Below are 20,064 nucleotides of genomic sequence, written 5' to 3'. Positions count from 1 at the left end.
TTTGCAAAAGTAGAGCTGACAGGTTTTGTTTTTATTTATTTTGGAATGAAAAATCAGAAAACTAAAATTGGCAGCAGATGTCTTAGAGAGTTCAGAGCAGACCATGACATTTTTCTGGTATAAGTTTATGCAAGATGAAGAGGGGAAATTGGCACCACACTAAGAGAAGCAAGTAAGAGCCTAGGTCAAAATGTCTAAATGGATATTGTAAGCTCAGAATCAAAGAGGCCAGCACTAACATCACAGTGGGTCTGGCCTGGGAGGATAAAGGGGGAATAACCATACAGTGTGAAAGAGAGAAATGATCTGACCAGTAGGGGGTGCCTTATTTCCCTTTGTAAGAAGGATCACATATTCCATCCTGTTGACTTTGCCTTGGCTGTTATTGAATCATAGCAATAACTCTCAAGAACAAAACCAGTAACCATATTAAATGTGTTGTATTGTCCTCCATTTTCTATTATAACTGTCATTCTCAGATCTGCTTGTGCATTAAAATCACTTGGGCAACATTTCAAAATACAGATTCCTTAGGCCCAATCTCTGATACTAAATCAGAATTTCTAGCAATAAGGATCATAAACGTATCTAGAAAAATGGATGGAAATAGATAATTAAAGTCGTCAGTGATTCTTAAGCCAAACACTTTTTAAAAAGCCAGAGGTGGTAAACTTTATCATCTTGATACACTGTTTCCATTTTTAATAGTTCTATTAAAACTGTCTCCATTGTAAGCTGCCTGAAGTCCTTAATACAAATAAAGGGTGAGAGAAGATGCTAGAAGAACATAGAACAAATGAGAGAGAGAGTGACCTAGAGACACAAGAAAACATGGTAGATTTACTACCTTAATCTAACTTCAGGATCCTGGAACAGAGAAGACTTTCTAACCTTCAGAGAGAGATTTCTGTTATCCTTCTAAGAAATGAAGTCAGAGACAGCTTTTTGGGGATTTTGTGAGAAGTTCAGAGCCTCTAAAACTTTTTCACGTCTTTTTTTTTTTTTTTAACTCCTTATTTCCATATAGGGCTTCCTAGAAAATCCCTTCAACAATAAGTGTTCATTCTTTATTGTGGAGGTGGAAAGACCTCCAAGAATCTTAAGGGAAAGATAAGACAGCGTCCCCATAAGGAAGATGGACCTTGCAACCACACTTCACAGCTCAGTCGTGGGAAGTTGGAAGGCCAAGGTTCGGGGGGGTGCAGGGGGGGCATGACCAGGCTGGGTCATTTTAGGTCAGTCCTGTCACTTGGCTCACGGGAAATGGGGTGTCGTTAGTGTGAGACAAGAGCTCAAATTGGCAACTGACTGGTTTTGATTTAATTACATAGAAAGATAGTTTCTTAAGAGTGTACAACACAATCCTTTCTCCTAAACGTGGGTTTAATTTTCAAGAGAACGCTTCTCGCATAAACAACATGTTGTTTCTAAACCCTTATTGCCATTCCCAGAACTGCTTGCAGCCTTTCAGAAACCCATTATTTTACAATTATAATCAAGACTATTAGGACAGGACAATTTGTGCCAAAAAGCACATTTACACTCAGAATTGTCACTTAGCACTGTCACAGAGAGGTATCGTCTCTATTTCTGTAGAGATTAAGGCGACTCGCAGACACTGCCTTTTAAACTTTCAATTTCTAAATGGCATGGGAGTTACTGACCTTGTCTACATTATCCTCCAGTCATTCCTCTGACTACCCCTGGTAGAGTAGCCAGGACACCATGGCAGTTGCTACATGGTGGGAGGAATATAACCCTGGGAAATCAGGCCAACTTGGGTTCACACCCTGTTCCTTCCTCCTCCAACTGGACAATTCACATTTGCCCCTCGGTTTCTTTATCTGAGAAATGGCAAAGCTTGGTAGCTTCAGCACCAAGTACTTGCCCAATAGGATCATTTTAATAATTAAATGAATTAATATACAGATTAGAACAGCCCCCGGCATGTACTGGGGGAAAAAAAGCCAATGTTAGTTATTATTAATACATATAAACTGCATGACCTTGGACATGGGACTCATCAATTTCCTCATTGCTAAACTGAGGAAAGTCGTACCTTACTCACAGAGGAATAGCAGCAATAGGATGAGCACACATGGTGCTCAGTGTATTTAGTTCCTTTTGATCAACTACTTCTTCCACAGATTTCACTTTGAGTTGAAAAGCTTGGTGATCTCCATAACAGAACCCAGGGTGTGTGATCTTATTTCAACCATCTGGAAAGTCCTTAGCTTTTGGAACTCCCCACATAACCTCTGTTAAATCACCAGTGATTCCCATCAGGAAGTCAGACTGACTGAAAAATGATATAGCTACTTAAGCATGCTGTTTACGGGAAGACCATCATCTTAGTGGTCCTGAATTGTCCATTGTTAAAAATCTTTAATCATGTGTATCTTTGATTAACTTTTTCCCAGCCTCATATGGCTGTGATATTAATATGAATAAGTAACAACAGTAATAATTCCGTTTGGTAAATATCAGTCAAAAGTATAATGGTGAGATAAGAGATTTTATGCATTTTTTTGAGAGAATGGTGCTCTGGTTAAAGAAGAGTGTTAAATAGTCCTTCCTTTGAAGTGAAAGTGGTCTTACATCCTAACCTCAGAGCTCCCATTTGTTAGCAGGTGAACTTGGCCACATTGTAGAATGTCTCCAAGTGTCCGTCTCCTCATCTGTAAATTGGAAATAATTAGTATCATCCTAATTCATTCATGTGATATGGCAAATGAGTTAGTACATACAAAGCCTTTGCACAAAATGATTGGTCAGTTAAAGACAGTGGTTGTTATTATTGTCAGCATTATTATTATAGCCAAGTGAGGTCTGCCAAGAAGGTAATGTTACCCCTATTTTATGTATTGAAATCTGAGCCTCAAGGCGCTTGAATGACTTTCCCACAATTATACAACAAGTAAATGGAGAGCCAGACCAGATCTCACTTTCCACCCTCCCAGGCAAGGCAATTCATTGTCCACTGCACCAGAATTCTGCTCCATTAAAAATAAACAGAGTATGCGGGCGCCTGGATGGCTCGGTCAGTTTAAGCTTCTGACTCTTGATTTTGACTCTTGATCATGATCTCAGGGTTGTGAGACGGAGCCCTGCATGAGGTTACACAGTGGGCGGGCGTGGAGCCTACTTGAGGGTCTCTGTCTCCCTCTCCCTCTCCCTCTGTAGCCCTCCCCTGCCCTCCCTCTCTGTCTCTAAAAAAAGAAAGAAAAAAGGAAGGAAGGAAGGAAGGAAGGAAGGAAGGAAGGAAGGAAGGAAGGAAAAGAAAGGAAAGAAAGAAAGAAAGAAAGAAAAAAGAAAAAACAACAACAACAGACTATGGCTTTTGCCCCTTTGTAAATTCTAGCAGCAGTATCTGGTAATCTGGTGTGTTTCAGAGCTGGGCCCCTGCCTCCTCTTTCCATTCTCCCTCCCCAAGAGTCAAATGCTTGAGTTTTACTCTAAGACCTCCTGCCTTAGAGACCTTCAGAATTCCAGGTTTCTATATCAACTTCATATCAAGCTTGGGACATTTCCTGTTGTTAAGGTAGACCCTTCAAGCAGGTAAATTTAGAGGTGTGTTGTGTCTCCCTTTCATTCTCTATTGTACTTTCATAGTAGCCCTGTAGCATAGGAGAGACCTACCCTTGCTACTCAAGAAAAACTAGAATTAGCCTAAGAAACTTGTTCAAAATTATATTGTGAGGGTATGGCAGAACCAGGATCCAAACCCAAATCCATCATACACATCTGCTGGACTAGCAGCTCCATAAATAAGTCCACATAGGATTTTTTTAAATCTGTGCCACCTTTATTTATTTATGTATTTATTTGAGGAGGGGGAGGGGCAGAAGGAGAAGGAAAGAGAGAATCTCAAGCAGGCTCCATGCCCAGCACAGAGCCCCGTAATACGGGGCTCGATCTTACAACCCTGAGATCATGACCTGAGCCAAAATCAAGAGTCAGATGCTTAACCAACTGAGCCATTCAGGCACCCCTTACACCCCCTATATTTAATAACAAATGCTAGAATATTACATGGGAAGAAAATAAAAGACTTTCCAGCCACTGCTGATTTTCAGAGCATCAGTATTCTTCTTCAATTAGCAAAATAGATTATTAGCATTCTAGGTGGTAGGCTGAAATTCACACTCTCGGACTCTGAGCTATTGGAGTCCTCTCATTTATCCGAGCTAAAGGAAGGGAGAGTAATCGTGCCAGTAGGAAACCCAGTGCAAGGTTCATGCTATGTTGTTCCTCCTCCAGACAGTCCATTTTAAATCCTGTGTTAAGGCACATTGCTAAAGTTGATGAACTCAGACTATATCAGCTCCATATCAAGTTGCTTTCTAGTGCCATTTGATGAAGACATGGAAAGGAATAGCTTTATTTAGTTAGTTAGCTGGTTAGTTAGTTAGTTCAGTTAGCCAACATATAGCCAACATATAGTACATCATTAGTTTTTGATGTGGTGTTCAATGATTCATTAGTTGCATATAACACCCAGTGCTCATCACAACATGTGCCCTCCTTAATACCCATCACCCAGTTACCCCATCCCATCACCCCCTCCTTTCCTTAATCCTCCATTTGTTTCCTGGAGTCCAGAGTCTCTCATGATTTATCCCACTCTGATTTCTTCCTGTTCAGTTTTCCTTCCCTTCTCCTGTGGTCCTCCACACTATTCCTTGTGTTCCACAAATGAGTGAAACCATATGATAATTATCTTTCTCTGCTTGACTTATTTCTTTTAGCATAATCCCCTCCGGTTCCATCCATGTTGATGCAAATGGTAGTATTCATCCTTTCTGATGGCTGAGTAATATTCCATTATATATATGAACCACATCTACTTTATCCAGTCATCTGTTGAAGGACATCTTGGCTCCTTCTGCAGTTTGGCTGTTGTAGACATTGTTGCTATGAACATGGGGATGCATGTACCCCTTCTTTTCACCAAGTCTGTATCTTTGGAATAGACTTATTTAAAGTCATGTGGCAGAAAAGATCACTGAGTACAGGGTGGTGGGTAATTGCTATAAATACAGAATCAGCTGGGCCCATCTGGAAGGCCATTTGGAAGGACCTATTTACATGAAAATCCTGGGAGCATCATGGAAAAGAATGTACTCTGTTGGAAAAGAGAGTTGAAGTGGGAAGGGCTTAGTCCTTCATCATGAGAGGAAATGGTTGATTTCATGGACGGCTTGATATCTATTATACAGCTCAGCCTTCAGCCCAACACCCATCCTTTGGTTTCACCTTCATATCTGGGTTCTGGGGTTGAGCTCTGGCCATAGCAAAGAGAAAATAAAAATAAAGAACAGTAGTAGTAAAATCTCTATAAGAAACAGAAGGAAGGCATTAGAGAAACCATCTAGTCTCGTTGGCTTTTGATAGAAGAGAGACTGGGTTTAAATCCAAGCTGTGCATTTACTAGCTGTGTGACTTTGGCTGGGTTACTTATAGTCTCAGAGTCTTTGTTTCCTAATGGGTAATAATGCTGATATTACTAGTATCCATCTCATAGTCATGGTATGGGAATTTAAATTAGATATCATACATAAAGCAGTAGAGTAGGACCTAAAAATAGCGACTAAGGATAAATGTTGTAAGTCCTCTTCCCTTCTTCTGCAAAGTAACTTTTGGAATGCTTGGAGTTAAGGAACTGAGTGGAGGAAGCAGTTGAGAACATCCATGCAGACAACAACAGAGACAAGAAACAGCTGTGAAAGCTAGAGCCCCAGACACTGCATGGGCAGCAAAGAGCTGTGGTCTGGAACCTGGGGGCCTTGAGACACAGAGGACAACACCCCTGTAGAGATGGGTCTTCATTCACTCATCAATTCTTTAAACAGACAGATGTTATTCTGTCCACTCTGTGCAGGCCATCAAGCTCAGGGCTGGGGCAGCAAAGGATGAATGGATATGCTCCCTGCCCTCACAGAGGGTGATCATTCTTATGGAGGACTGTGTTTATGTAAGACCCTCCAGGAACCTGCTGGTGATTTCTAGAAAGGTAACAAAGTCCAGAAAGAGGCTGGGGTTCTGACAATCCTGTGGGTGGGAGCCGAGTCAGAAGGAAACTGCCTAATTACAGTCCTCCTCTGGTCCCACGCGTTAGGAAAACAGCAATTGCTAAAATGCTGGGTTTTTTTTTTGAGAAGACCACTCAATATTTCTTTCTGTTCTCCCTTTATGAAGTCCCAGAGGATTACTCCTCCATAAAAAATAGTATCCCATATACGTGCAATCATGCTTAATACTGACAGCAGTTCACAGAGTAATAGTCTCCCCTCATTTTATATTTGAGTTAGCTAGGCACCCATAACAGTGAAGCCCAGAGCAGACGTGGTAAATGGTAAGTCTGAGTTGTGCTTTCTCCAGAAGCCACAAAATATCCAACTATCCAAAACACTGCAGGGGTGGCAAGGGAGCTCTCTGGAGTCTGAATGGGGATGCACTATGCTAAAGCTTACTCTTAGTGTCTTCCATTCCTCTTTTCATTCTTCGTCCAGCTTTTCTGGTTCTTCTCAATTACCCTTATTGTCCAGGCATACTTTGTTTGAATCTCCCTCATATCCTTTATGGAAAGAAAAGTGTTATAAACAAATCATTCAGTATATATGATATATATGTGCATATGTATTTGCCTAATGATTCATGGTTTCAGTGAAAAACCCTTGGCCAGAGTTGACTACGCAGAGAACTACAGCGGTTTCACTTCTTGTTTTACTGACTTGAAGCGTGAAGCATTGGGGTGCAGTGGAAAGTGAGCTGCCCCAAGGAGGCTGGGGGCCCAAGTCCAGGCCCTGCCATTCACTTATACTGTGGCCTATTGACAATAAACTTACTTCCTTCAACTTCAGGTTTCATGTCGGTAAAATGGGGAAACTAATTCTTAACCTGCTACCTTACCCGATAATAAGAAATTCAGATGTGGTCATAATTGTGTGACTGTGTTCCAAGTTGTAGGGTATTACACAAATTGAAGGCATTCTAATTAGTATTAATTTCTCTCTATTCCACTCTTCATCTCTCTTAATCTGAAGAACTTAAATGGCTTCAAAGGACCTGCCCCTGGTCTGACTTTCCTCTTTCCTCCCCTTATGTTTCCGTCCTATCATTTCTTTCCCTCCTTGTCTGCCTCACCTGCAATTTTCAGAATTCTCATCTGGGAAAGGGGAATGATGGGAAGGAAGCCAGCATCAGCCTTGTATACAGGAAACATTCCAGCTTCATTTTGATTTTCCTCCTTGGAGTCTTGTATATTTGCTTGAACTAATACACACGTGCAGAACCCACACTCAGATATGAACACAAGCACACTCATGATGGCCTGGACACACACAATAACACACGCCTTCAGGCATACTCAGAATCTAATACAGATGTTTTTATATAAGCAATCACAAACACGAGTAGAGAACCTATCTCAAACAGCTGTAGAATTCCACATCAAACACACATATTCCCCTTGCAATAGAATCACACTGTTCCATGCAGATATGATTGCATACTTGCAATGCAAGAACATGTGCTCTTGCATACCCAGAGACACAGACAGCAACACATAGAGGCATGCACACAAAGACACAGATCCACTTTCACTACCATGTAAGACCTATAAGCACACCCAGGCATGTTAAACAACCCCACTTATGCTCCAACCAAAATACACTCTGAAACAGTCACAAACACACTCCTGGGTTGCGGCCGTCTCCCGTTTTGACAACCATATTTTCCAAATTACCTTGTTGTTCTTCCTGGGGAAGAAGGCTATATGTGTGTTCATCAAAGAATTCCCCTTAACATGACCCACATTAACCTCAGTGACATTATTTTCTCAGTAATAACATCTACCTTTCCTAAATATGGTCACGGGGAGTAGTACTCAACAGGAAGCAGAAGTGTGCACTCTCCACCTTGAACCATTTCATAATCCCCTGAAAAAGTCAGTGTTCCGTGAGCAAATACTCATTTCCTGCAGAAGAAACTGCTGCAGCTCTTGTCATGTGGTCATCCCAGCTATATCAGCCCTATGTTTCTGGGACCATCAAGAACTGACCTCCAGATCAACCCATTTCTTGGCCTACCCTTAGCCCCGAATTGCTTATTATAGGACTGGGAATTTGGACTTGTCCCTCTCTATTACAATAAGTGCTACTTTCAACCAAATTATTTTAATGCTTCCTTCATGACAGTCATAACTTAGTAGGTAATAACTTTAGAGTGACATCAAGTGACAAAGTGATGGAGTGTACTTTACATATTTGCTTGAATGATAGTGCTTAAATATGGAAATTTCCAGCATGTCTCTAACAGCCTTATTTATGGTAAGAGTTTATAGAGGAGACATGAAAAATTAGAATTGGATTTTATAAAAAACAAAAATGTATCAGGCACAATTAGTTAATAAATAGAACATACTAAAGAATGGCCAGGATATTTGTGGATATGTGTTAATCAGATTTCCTTGGGAATTAGTAACTAGACTTTAGCCTTTGTAAAGAAACTGGCTTCAAATGGAGGGAGAAGGGTCTGAATCAGGAGCCTTCTGAGTCATCAAATGGCACTTAAATTTCATTCAATAGAAAAGGGAAAGGTGAGCATAGACCTTGTTCAGTTAAAACTGCCAAAACAGCTTTTTTTTTTTTTTTTTTTTTTTTTAAAGATTTTATTTATTTATTTGACAGAGAGAGACACAGCGAGAGAGGGAATACAAGCAGGGGGAGTGGGAGAGGGAGAAGCAGGCTTCCCGCGGAACAGGGAGCCCGATGCGGGGCTCGATCCCAGGACCCCGGGATCATGACCTGAGCCGAAGGCAGACGCTTAACGACTGAGCCACCCAGGCGCCCCGAAAACAGCTTTAAGATGGCTAGCATGTAAAACATGAGGTAGTTTCCATCCAAAGACTCAGGTGAAGAACGATGTCTTCTTCCTGATCTATCTGGGGCCCAATCTCTTAGTTCTAATTCAGTTTGATGGGGTAAAAATTGAGTTGACTTTCCATACCATGGACTCCTGAGCTGATTTGGTGGAAGCATGCACCTGGAGGTTCTCTGATTTAGCACAGTATTATTCCCTCTGCACTGTAAACTCCATGAGGTCAGCTGTCCTCTGTACCTAGTGCACCACTGAATCATCAGCCCTTAGCACAATGCCAGGTATCTCGCAGCATTTAATACTCGTTAACTGAACAAGTACGGGGTCCACCTGGGCAAGGAGCACCACGGGAGCTTTTCCTCCCCAGGCAGAGGTTACTGTTTCATGTTAGCTGTTTTCTGCATCTGCCATTCCTTCTGGATTCCACGGTTTACCATCCAGCAAGGCTTTTCGGAGTCGTCTCCAGAAGATGTGCCGTCCCAGGACACTGTCTTCCCACTCCAGGTAAGTGTTCCTGCTGAGAAGGCGATACAGCTCCACCTGCTGCCGCAGTAGGGACTTCTCCACCTTCTGCAGGACAATGAAGATGATGCCAGCACGACTGCTAAGAAACTGCCAGGTCTGGGCAATCTCATACTCAAAGATGCACCACCGACTCTGGATGAAGTGTTGGGACACCACAACAATAACTTTCCGACTTTTGTAGAAACCTTCCTGGATGATGTTGGCAGCTATGGCCACCCCAGGAATAAAGTCTCTGTAGTGAAGGCAGAGCTGAAAGGGGGGTACCCCCTCCTCCAAGTTCTTTACCAGTTCATTCCTCACCCAGTCTTCATCCTGGCTTGAGTAGATAACGAAGGCATCATAGGTGCTTTCGCCTCTGTTGTATTTTTTGCAGCCAGCAAGAAGCATCAGGTGGAAATAGAACTTATACACCAAAACTGCTACCAGAGAAACCGTGAGTACAGTGAACACTGACACACCGATGATAGTCTTGCTCCTCTGACAGGTGGCATTCCTAAAACTCAACATGGGCATGCCCTGCATGTCCAAAGGTTTTGCACATACCATTTGTTCAGTTTCCACCAAGAGCTGCCTGTGGTCCTTGACCCACTGCAGGAAATTCTGGTGTTCACAAACACAAGCAAAGTCATTCTGAGTAAGATTTAAGGAAACTAGATTACTTGGAAAATGCTGCCGTTCTCGCTCCTTGGAGGCCACTATTCGGTTAAAACTGCAATCCAGAATTTGAAGGGAGAGGAGAGGTTCATAAGGGAGTATATCCAATGACAAGAGGTTGTTATGACTCATATTTATCAACTGAAGTTTAGGAAGTGAGCCAAATGCCACCGGGGATACCTGTTCCAGCTGACACCTAGAGAGGTCTAAAATGGTCAAGTTGGTCAGGTCTTTGAAAATATTTGGAAGGAAGTTGTTCTGAAAAGAATTGCCCGCCATTTTCAAGACTTGGAGGCTGACCAAACCATCAAAGATGCCCTGGAAGACAACTTGGGTGTGAGTATAAGAAATATCAAGGTAACGGAGGTTTCTGAGAGATAGGAATACTGAAAAATCACTGGCCTGTTTCAAATTGGAATGCTGGAAATCTAAATATTCTAGTTGTTCTAAGCCCAAGAAGTTTGAACTCATGGTAATAATATCATTGAAGCTCAGATCTAAATGCTTCAGTCTGCTTGTCCCCAATTCAGAGTGAGAACAGCAACCCTTGAAACTCAGGCCATTTCTACTGAGATCTAGAAACTCAAGGCTTTCCAGCTTCATCTCAGTAAAAGGGCCCACGCCTTTGTTGGCAGTGAGAACAAACTCCTTGAGAGAGTCCAGCTCCCATGTGGGAAATTCTTCAAATTTACAATAAACCGTTTCCAACCGTCGCCATCTGAGATTTTTAGGAAAGTATTTTAGCTTCTTTAAAACCAGATGCACCAGAGAAATTGTAGAAACATTTACCAAACAATTAAATAAGTCAGTAGTATTCTCTGAAAACTCATCAAAGTATGCTATCCGGAATTTTTCAATTGTCAAATTGCACAGTCCCTCCAGGAGAGATTTGTCAAAGCTTTCCAAGTTCCTTTCATTTTTAAATTCTCCCAGAACCAACTGATGGATCTTTAAACCAGCCAGACCTTGAATACAAGTTTTCATTACATCTGTACTATTAAAATTACTTCTCAAAGTCAGTTCACGGAGTTTAATTTCTTTAAAGGCACCTGGTTGGATAAAGTATAAAGGGTTCAGGGACAAGTCTAAAGAAAGGTTGAGAAGAGGCATTTGATGTAGAACCTGCAAGTCTTCATGATAAATATTTTGGATCTTGTTATTGGAAAGATCCAAGTACTCCAGGTTGGGCATGTTAGAAAAATATTCAGGTAACTTGAAGGAATGGATAAGATTGTGAGCCACATTAAGCTCCTTCAAAGTTTTGAGATGTCCAATGGGGAAGTCCTCTAGAGATTGTAGGTTTGTTTCCACGGCCACCAGCTTCTGTAAACTTGAGAGTCCAAAAAAGGCTCCTGGGAATAACCTCTGGATAGGGTTTCCTGTCAATACCAAGATGGAGAGGTGGTTTAGGCCCTGATATGCATCATCTTCAATTATCCGAATTTCACACCTACAGGGAAAAGAGATACAGATTATATTTCTGCTGAATTAAAACTCAAAAAGGAATAACCATACCAGTCTTCTAGCTCTTCTCACAGATGAGACATGACATATGATTGTGCATTGACAAAGACATGAAGCAGGACAGATGATGACATGAACAAATAAGAAGCCCCACAGATGCAGTATTATCCTACTGGACACAATGACAAACTCTTTTTGTCACAATAGGCACACATGCTAAGCAGAGGCAGGACATCCCTCAGAAGGAAATCAGTTAAAGATCAATAATTGGGGCACATGAAGACTGTATGGCTGATAGAGTATGTAACTGCCTTGGATTAACTTCAGCCATTTCCTGCCACATGTAATTGTGATTATCCGTCAGATTGGTATAGATAATTAAGATAGCGGTTAGCTGTTAGGCATGATAAATGACTGGTAAATGTCAATTTCAAAGATATAAAAAATTACACATAAGTGTCACAGGTTTGCACAAGCCTCAAGGTTTATGCAAAGCTCTCCATATATGATAGCTAGATATTTGTAAGTTGTAGTTATCATAGGTAAATGTTAGTAACAAGTGGTAGGAGTGAGTTCTGTGGAAGAAAAGGAAAGTGTACTATGAAACCTCACATTAAAGGAATGACCCAAGACAAGGGGGATCAAAGCAGGCTTCTCTGAGCACATAAGTTGAAATCTGAAGGATGAGTAGGAATTACCAAGAAAAGGAAGTGAGATGAAGAGCAGATACAAAAGTCCTGAGGTGGGCGACAGCCATGATACATGGAGGAACCGTGAGAAACCATGAGAAACTTTTGTGTCTGGTGTACAGAGAGGGAAGTGGAGGGGTGTGAGATGAGGTTGTGGAGAAAGGAGGATACAAAGCAGAGGCTTTCAGACTGGAAAAGCATTTTGACTTTTGCCCCAAGAGAAATGGCAGCTTTGCTATATACAATATTCATGGAAGTGTCCTAGAGACAAGGTTTTTTCCAGCCAACATATGGTGAGATAATGATAAACACTTGCTAGGACTGCAGGTGCATCCCAGTTAGCATTTGCAAATGAGTTATTTGCTAGTCCAACCTGAATTACATTTACAATTTCTCCACTTGTCGTATCCCCTCCATGAGTATCAGGGGTAATAAAAGCATTTTGGCCTAAGCTTTTATTAATTGGTAACTTGATAGAGGGTGGTGGGTGCCATAGGAAGAACACTGGAAAAGGGGACAAGGCATCTCAGTTCTGGTGTCTCTGTGATCCTCTCATACCTCTATGGATCTCAGTTATCACCATTCTAAATAACCTTGATTATTTCTCATGTTGCTGTCAGTTCTAGGATTTTATAACCCATAATCTTATGTATTAGGCAAGACTGGAGGGGTCTTGCTGTGTCTCTGTCTCATCAGAGGGAGCTCACACTTTTGAGGAGCAGAGCATTAAGATGAAGAGAACATTTAACTCAGAAGCAGGAGATGTGAATATGAGTCTCTGCTGCCAACAAGCTCCACAAAACATAGAGTGCGAACATAGATAAATTACTGAAACTCTCTGAGTCTCAGTTTCTTCATCTAAAAAAGAAAACAAATATATCAATAGGTTCCCATAGGAATAAAAGGCTGCCTAGGGGACTAGCTGAGTTACTATATGTAAACATTGTGAAGGACTATGAAAAGGCAAGGGATATCTATGGTACTATGTTTGTCCCTGTCCTAAGCCAGGATCTCCTCCTGGCTAACCAGAGGGAGAGCTGTCCTCTCTCTAGACACATAGTTAAGGCCTCTGAGGGAAGTTCCTTGTGTAAGTGGTGAATCAAAGATGAATTATAAGGGACATTGTTTGATGAGAAACTACTACTTGTTTTAAAAAGGGGGGGGGGATGATTTGTCTATCTGGATTATTGTTCTTGACAAAATTCTTACTCAGAAAACTGAAATTTAAAAACTAATGAAGTGCTATAATAATATTTTTATCCTTATAAAGTCTACTTTATAAGGTTTTTAATATATATACATGTTAACATTCATTATCACATTTATCCCTATGGGGTAAGTTTCACCATTTCTGTTTCACAGATATGAAAAGTGATACTCAGGGAGATGAAGTGACATGCCTCAGTCCACATAGCTGTAAATGGTAGAGGAGGACCCGGCTTGAGTCTTCTGACCTCCACAGAGCTCTGTGCTCTACCCTACTGACTATAAAATGCTCCATTCCCCCTTTGTTATATACTCTGTCAGTTTCCAAGTTAGAGTATAAGACATCAGATGCCCACTCTTTTCGCTACAGAAATATCCACTATAAAGAGGATTTTCATGCTATGATCTTAGAATTTATTAAACATTTCTATAATAAAAAGCCATATATATAATTCTCCTGCATTTTCCACAAACTCTTATAGAGAATATGATCCATTATCTAGTACATTTTAAAATAAGGCCTTAATGATGATAATAGTTTTAGAATTCAGTTCCTCCCAAAAATAATGATAATACCTTCACCTGCCCTAATAAATGATAAATTTCCCTGCATCAGAAAAGAAAATCTTAGTCACTGTTCTTTCTCACAGTAGATATTTTCCTTTGATCTTGTTATCTTTATCCTTGGGTTACTTGTATCTTCCTATTTCCCTATCCTCTATCCCACTTTCAATATTCTAGACATTCTTTGAATCCCACTCAGTTCATGAAATCTGTCTTCACTACCCACTGCAGAGAAGCCCCCTCTTCTGAACAACACAATATGTTGCCTCTAGTTTGCACATAGCTTATCACTTACTGATGTATATTACCATCCTTATCTCAGGTTCAAAATCAAAAATCAGAATCAAGTAACATTTATTGCATGCCTACTATGTGCCTAGCACCATGCTCAGGATTGTAACATGTTACTTCTTTCAGGTGTGTATGCCCTCTTTAATAGCTGGAGTTGTATATATCAACATACTCTTGTTTCCTAGCAGTCTGTATAATATATAGCTAGTAGTCAGTAAATATCTGCTGGTGAAAGAGTTTGAGTCAATTTTCTCCCCTGACTTAAAAGAATATCGAAAGATAGAACTGTCCTTAAAAACTTTCTCATCCAGCTTCTCATTTCACAGATGAGACAATGAGATCAGGAGAAGGGAGGTGGCTCGCCCAAAGTTATACAGCAAGTAAGATATCTGTTGAATGAATGAGTGAATAAAGATGAGACTCCTGACATAAGAATGAAGTGATAGAACAATGAGCATTTTACCTTGAGCAGTGTGTAAAAGCTCATTCATTACCTGGATAAATCCAACACCTGCAGTTCTGGGAAGTTGGAGAAGCTATGGCTGCCTAAATGCCTCAGGGGGTTAAAGCTCAGGTCCAGTTTCTTGGTTGATGTGGGGATGTTGTTGGGGATTTTGTCGAGATTCAGCTCCATGCATTTGTAAGTAATGTTAGGAACCACCTGCAATGATCACATGTTAGATACAGTGTCTTAACGCATGCACCTCAACCGCCCTCTCCACTGCCCTTTCCTAGGCCAGAACCTTGGAGACCTCCAGTATAAGCACAGGAGCCATCCATCCATCCATCCATCCATCAATCATCCAATCATCCATCCGTCCATCTGCCCATCCATCAACCCACCCATTCATTCATTTGCCCACTCACTTTATACTTCTAAAATCTCTTACTCCAGATTTGGATGGGTGGAGCACCTACTATGTCCCCAGTTTTCTAACCTCTACTATCACATTGGCAGTATTTACAGAGAGGCAATGGAATCAAGTGGTGAAGAGCTGAGGCTCTGGAGTCCAAAAGCCCTGGGTTTCACCCCAGTTCTTCCATGTGATTTGGGGTGAAGTGTTTTTCCCCAAGTACCCCACAATTGTATACAGCCTTGGGGAAACTACCAGTTAAAGTGTCCATACTTCACAGTCATTGCTCAGTTTTTGCCAATAGCATTCTCTCTCTTGGTTCATTGACCTTTGAGCAGGTGATCTGGAAATGGGGAAAAATCTTTAGGATGTATGGACTCCAATGATGAAACCAGTATATAAGGTCAAGTGGTTTATGCTTCTTTTGTTCATGGTCTTGTTTCCATCATACTTTCCCAAATTCTTTGTAAGCCCTTATTCTCTAACCTCCCATTTAATTTCTGAATTCTCTGATTTCTTCAACAAAATTTCTTGCTTAAGCCAGCTAATTTTGGTTTTCTGTTTAAAACCAATAGAATCTGTTAAAAGGATTAAATGAAATGAGGTCTTTAAAGAGATTATCTTGAAGCCTATTACAGTGAAAATGATCAATAATTGTTAACATTTATTATTAGCAGTTATTATTAATCCCCTACCATATATGGGCATATTTCTTATATGTTATATGTTTTATTTTAATCTTCAAATGAACCTTTTAAAGAAGAAGAATTCAGAGAGAAAAAGTAATATGCATAAAGTATCACAGGTCACATATGCAGCTCTTCACTTCATTGGCATGTCTCCTGAAATGCTATCCCTTATAGGAGCCTCCCAGACCGTACTGTGTAATAGTGGATGGTAACAGGCTTCCTTCCTTTACCCTCTTCCATCTATCTCCACATGGTGTATCACCATCTAACGTAAATTATCCATGTGATTGTTCCATGTGTGTTGTTCATCTCCCTCTCTAGATTGTAAGCTTTGGTATTCTTGCTCTCTGCTGTGTCTCCAGTGCTCAGAATTGTGCCTGGCAAATGGTTAATGCATACTATTTATTGAATATATGAATGAATAACTGATTGAAGATTTGCTTCAATCCAAATTGTAGGCATTTTCTCTAAGGGCTTTGGGCAGTGCCGAGACCCATGTGATACGGCTCCAGACTTCAGTGAGCTCACAATCTAGAGGAAGAGTTGAGGTGGGAACACGCCTCACACTACTGAACAGGACCATAAACCGGGCCTGGACAATAACTTCCTCTAGCTCATAAATGGTAGAGATCAATTCCAGATCCAGGGATTATAGATGGCTTCTGAGAAAGAGAGGATTTCAAGGTAAGTCTTGAAGGATGAGTAAGATTTGGACACGTGGAAAGAGGAAGAGGGAGAGAACAGCGTAAGCAAGAAGGGAAGAAACTAATTCAGAGCACCTGGCACGAAGTAGGAGAGGTGAAACCTAAGTAGGTGGGGAAGCCAGAGCCCTGTGGCAATACTTTTAATCATCTAACATGTGTAAGTTGAGCACCTACTATGTGCTAGGCACTGGGTGTAGCATAAGCCTTGACAGTTGGCTTTTCTTATAAAGCAGGTGCCTGATTTAAGCTTTGACTAGGGAGGCATCCACTTCAAAGAGGGCTATCTCCAAGAAACACAAAGCCAGCCACATGACTAGATAAAGAGCCAGGCCACTTCCCCTCACTTAGCCTTCTTCCTGCCCCCCTTCCCACCACCCCTTCCTAAATCCCTGCTCTTATATTTTAAATTCACCAATAAAGAGGGAGCCAGGGAAACCCTAGTCCCCCATCCTCAACCCCAATATGACAACTCCACGTGCTTGAGAGCTATTTCTCTCTACCCTCAGCATTGCTTTGTGGCCCTACTTGTGTAATTTCCAGGTCTTTGAAGTAATAAACTTTCAGTTTTTCAAAGTGTCCTGATGGTTATTGCTGAAGGGTACCTTACAATCATAAAGAACCACAGGGGCTAGTCCAACCACAACATGGGTTATTGATAGGCTGAGACCAGCACAAAACACTGGGATATAGTGGTAAATAAAATCAGCAATGGTGTATTTTGCTTATAGATCCCATTTCAAAGGGAAGGGCAAACAATGTACAAATACACAAAAAAACATATAATGATATGCTATAAAAAAAAAATAAAGCATCTAGAGATAAGAGGCCAATATGGGGAGTAGGGAGTTCTATATGAGATGATCAAGGAATACTTCCAGAAAGAGGTGACATTTAAGCAGAAATATAAATGAAGTGAGGGATTAAGTCATGAAGAAATCTAAGACTGTCCAACACGGTAGCCCGTATCCACACATGGCTACTGAGCACAAGAAACTTAGTCTAAGCTGAGAGGCATGTAAACAGTGAAATACATACTAAATTGCAAACACTTAGTACCAAAGAAAGAATGTGAACTATTTTATTAATAGTTTAGTATATATTACATTTTGAAATAATATTTTGAATATACTGGGTTAAGTAAAAATATTATTAAAGTTAAACTTACCAATTTTAATTTTTTTCAATGTGGCCACTAGAAAATTTAAAGCTACGTTTAACTGATGAATCATTGAACACTACATCTTAAACTAATGATGTACTATATGTTGGCTAATTGAATTTAAATTAAAAAAAAAAACTTATAAAGACATTAGAATGGGGGCGCCTGGGTGGCTCAGTCGGTTAAGTGACTGACTCTTAATTTGGCTCAGGTTCTGATCTCAGGGTTGTGAAATCAAGCCCCCTGATAGGTTCCGTGCTCAGCGCAGTCGGCTTGGGATTCTCTCCCTTTCCCTCTTCCCCTCCCCCTCCACTCACACGCGCATGCTCTCTCTTTCTCTCTCTCTGGGGGAAAATAAAAAGACATTAGAATGGTTGGGAAATAACAATTATTAACTTCCAGTCATAAATAAATAAATAGATAAATAAATAAATTTAGTTAAATAAAAATTTGGCTAAATTTAGTTACATTTATTATTTAAATTAGATCATGTGACCCACATGGTATTGCCTTTAGGCAGGACTGATCTAGGAGCAAAACATCCTAGCTAGAAGAAATAGCCAGTGCAAAGGCCCTGGGGTAACAAACTGTCCTAATAGCACTCAGAAGTTATTACAAGTTGTTAAGAGGGCAATTTGTTAGAACTGAGCCTCAGGCAAAACAACAACAAATAAACAACAAACAAAAATGTGCAGAGTGAATTAGAGTGGAAAGGGGACTAGGAGGCAGGAGACCATCCAAGAGTCAAGGTGAGGGGGACTGAGGACCTGCCCTAGGGTGACACTGAGGGGATGGGCAAGGTTGGACAGGTTTTGGAGACTGAGAATATGGGGTGTGGACAAAGGGAAGGTGTGATTTTATCCAGGGGTGACTGATTAGAAGATCCATTCCCATTAACCTAAGAGCAGGAGGGACACAGAGAAGACAATGAGCAGGGCTCTGGGCAGGGAGTTGGAGGAAGGAAGGACTTTGAGATGACAAATTCATCTTTATTGCCTATTAAAGTACATTATTTCCCCACTGCCCTCAATCTCAGGACTCTGGCTGCTGATGCTCTTCTTGAGTTTCTGACCCTGCCACACACTAAATCCCAAGACATTCCCTCAGTTGTTGGGTTCTAAGATGGACTTCCCAAGCACTTGTGAAGTCCACGCAGGGGAAAACAAAAGAGATCCATCATGAATGAGATTACACAAAAGTCGGTTGGTGTTTCACAAAGAAAGAAACCATTGCATTAGCTCTCACTTTACATGATTCTTTCTCTCTCTCTCTCTCCCCCCCCTTCTCTCTTTGTCTCTTTCTCTCCATCTTTTTCTTTATTTCTCTCTCTCCACTTTTCTTTTCCAATCTTGTTTCTTTTCATCCTTTGGAACTAGGGCTAGATCTAAAAGTCTGAAATCCACTTAGAAAGTTCTCCCTATTAAGAGACAAAAAACAAAACAAAGCACCTTCCTGAGATGGAAAGGGGCAAAGTGAGTGCCTGAAGCTGAGAGGACAGTCCACCAGCAGAAAGGAATGACAGGAAGCAGACCTCTTACAACTCTCTATTGAAGTAGGTATTATTATAAGGCTACTGTGGATGTAAAAACTAGCTTCAGAGAGGTTTAATACCTTCTTCAAGGTCACGTAACCCAGAAGTCAAAGAGCAGTGATTTTAAGCAGATCTATCTGACCTAAAGCCCCTATTAGCACTTAAAGTCCTAAATGGGCCATGAGCCCATGGGCTGCTTCTTGGTGCTATGTAACCATGAACTGCTCGGTCCGTGTGGCTTCTCAAGTCCTTAAGGTAATTTGACTCCTTGTTGCAAATGAAATTAGCCAACTAGGAGGGAGCCACAGTGGGAAGTTCTAGGCAGAGAGCAGCTTTTCAGAAGCAAGGCAAATCTCCCAGGAAATGAACCGACCCAGAACCACATACCTGCACACAAGGCTCCCAGCTCTCGGGTCTCAGGCAGGAGAGGAAGGCCATGGCTGGGATCAGCATCCCAGCCAGGCAGGTAGGAGACATCATTCTGGCATTTTCTGTGCCCAGAAGTGGCTCTGTGAAACATGACACGCGGTACCCGCCTGCAGGGGTGGCCGCTGGGGCACTGCAGCCTTCTCTCTTGCCCCTGCTGGATGCCCCAGGACAATTACTATATTCAGAGCAATGCTGCTGCGTTAAGGGGCAAGAGGAAGTGAGAGTGGCAACCTTAGCATTCTGGGCTTTTGTTTCTCTAATATTTATGTCCCCAGTCACAGGAGAGGAAGTTAGAAGAAGAAGAATAAAACATCTGCAGATCAGTGGTCCAAGTAACAGCAAGAGGAAGCTGGCTTTAATCCCGGGAAGTCATCTGACCTCCGGGTTAGCGAACGTGGGTAAACAGTCAGACCGGTCGAACAGCC

At 41.3% G+C, this 20,064-nt stretch overlaps 1 protein-coding gene across 1 annotated transcript; it reads right to left on the bottom strand.

Moving 5' to 3' along the window:
- Window positions 1-8,826: 8,826 nt before the first annotated feature.
- On the bottom strand, window positions 8,827-19,857 carry TLR4 (toll like receptor 4). The gene is made up of 3 exons (XM_032418910.1): window positions 19,598-19,857; window positions 14,768-14,934; window positions 8,827-11,509 (listed from the first exon to the last, which is right to left on the bottom strand). Exons 1-3 carry the CDS (start codon window positions 19,688-19,690, stop codon window positions 9,268-9,270), a joined length of 2,502 nt encoding a protein of 833 aa, XP_032274801.1. The 5' UTR covers window positions 19,691-19,857; the 3' UTR covers window positions 8,827-9,267.
- Window positions 19,858-20,064: the final 207 nt, after the last annotated feature.

Source organism: Phoca vitulina, unplaced genomic scaffold (genome assembly GCF_004348235.1).
Source record: "Phoca vitulina isolate PV1807 unplaced genomic scaffold, GSC_HSeal_1.0 scaffold21, whole genome shotgun sequence".
NCBI lineage: Eukaryota > Metazoa > Chordata > Mammalia > Carnivora > Phocidae > Phoca > Phoca vitulina.
The sequence above is the reverse complement of the archived record's forward strand: the minus strand, read 5'-3'. Positions and strand labels throughout refer to the sequence as shown.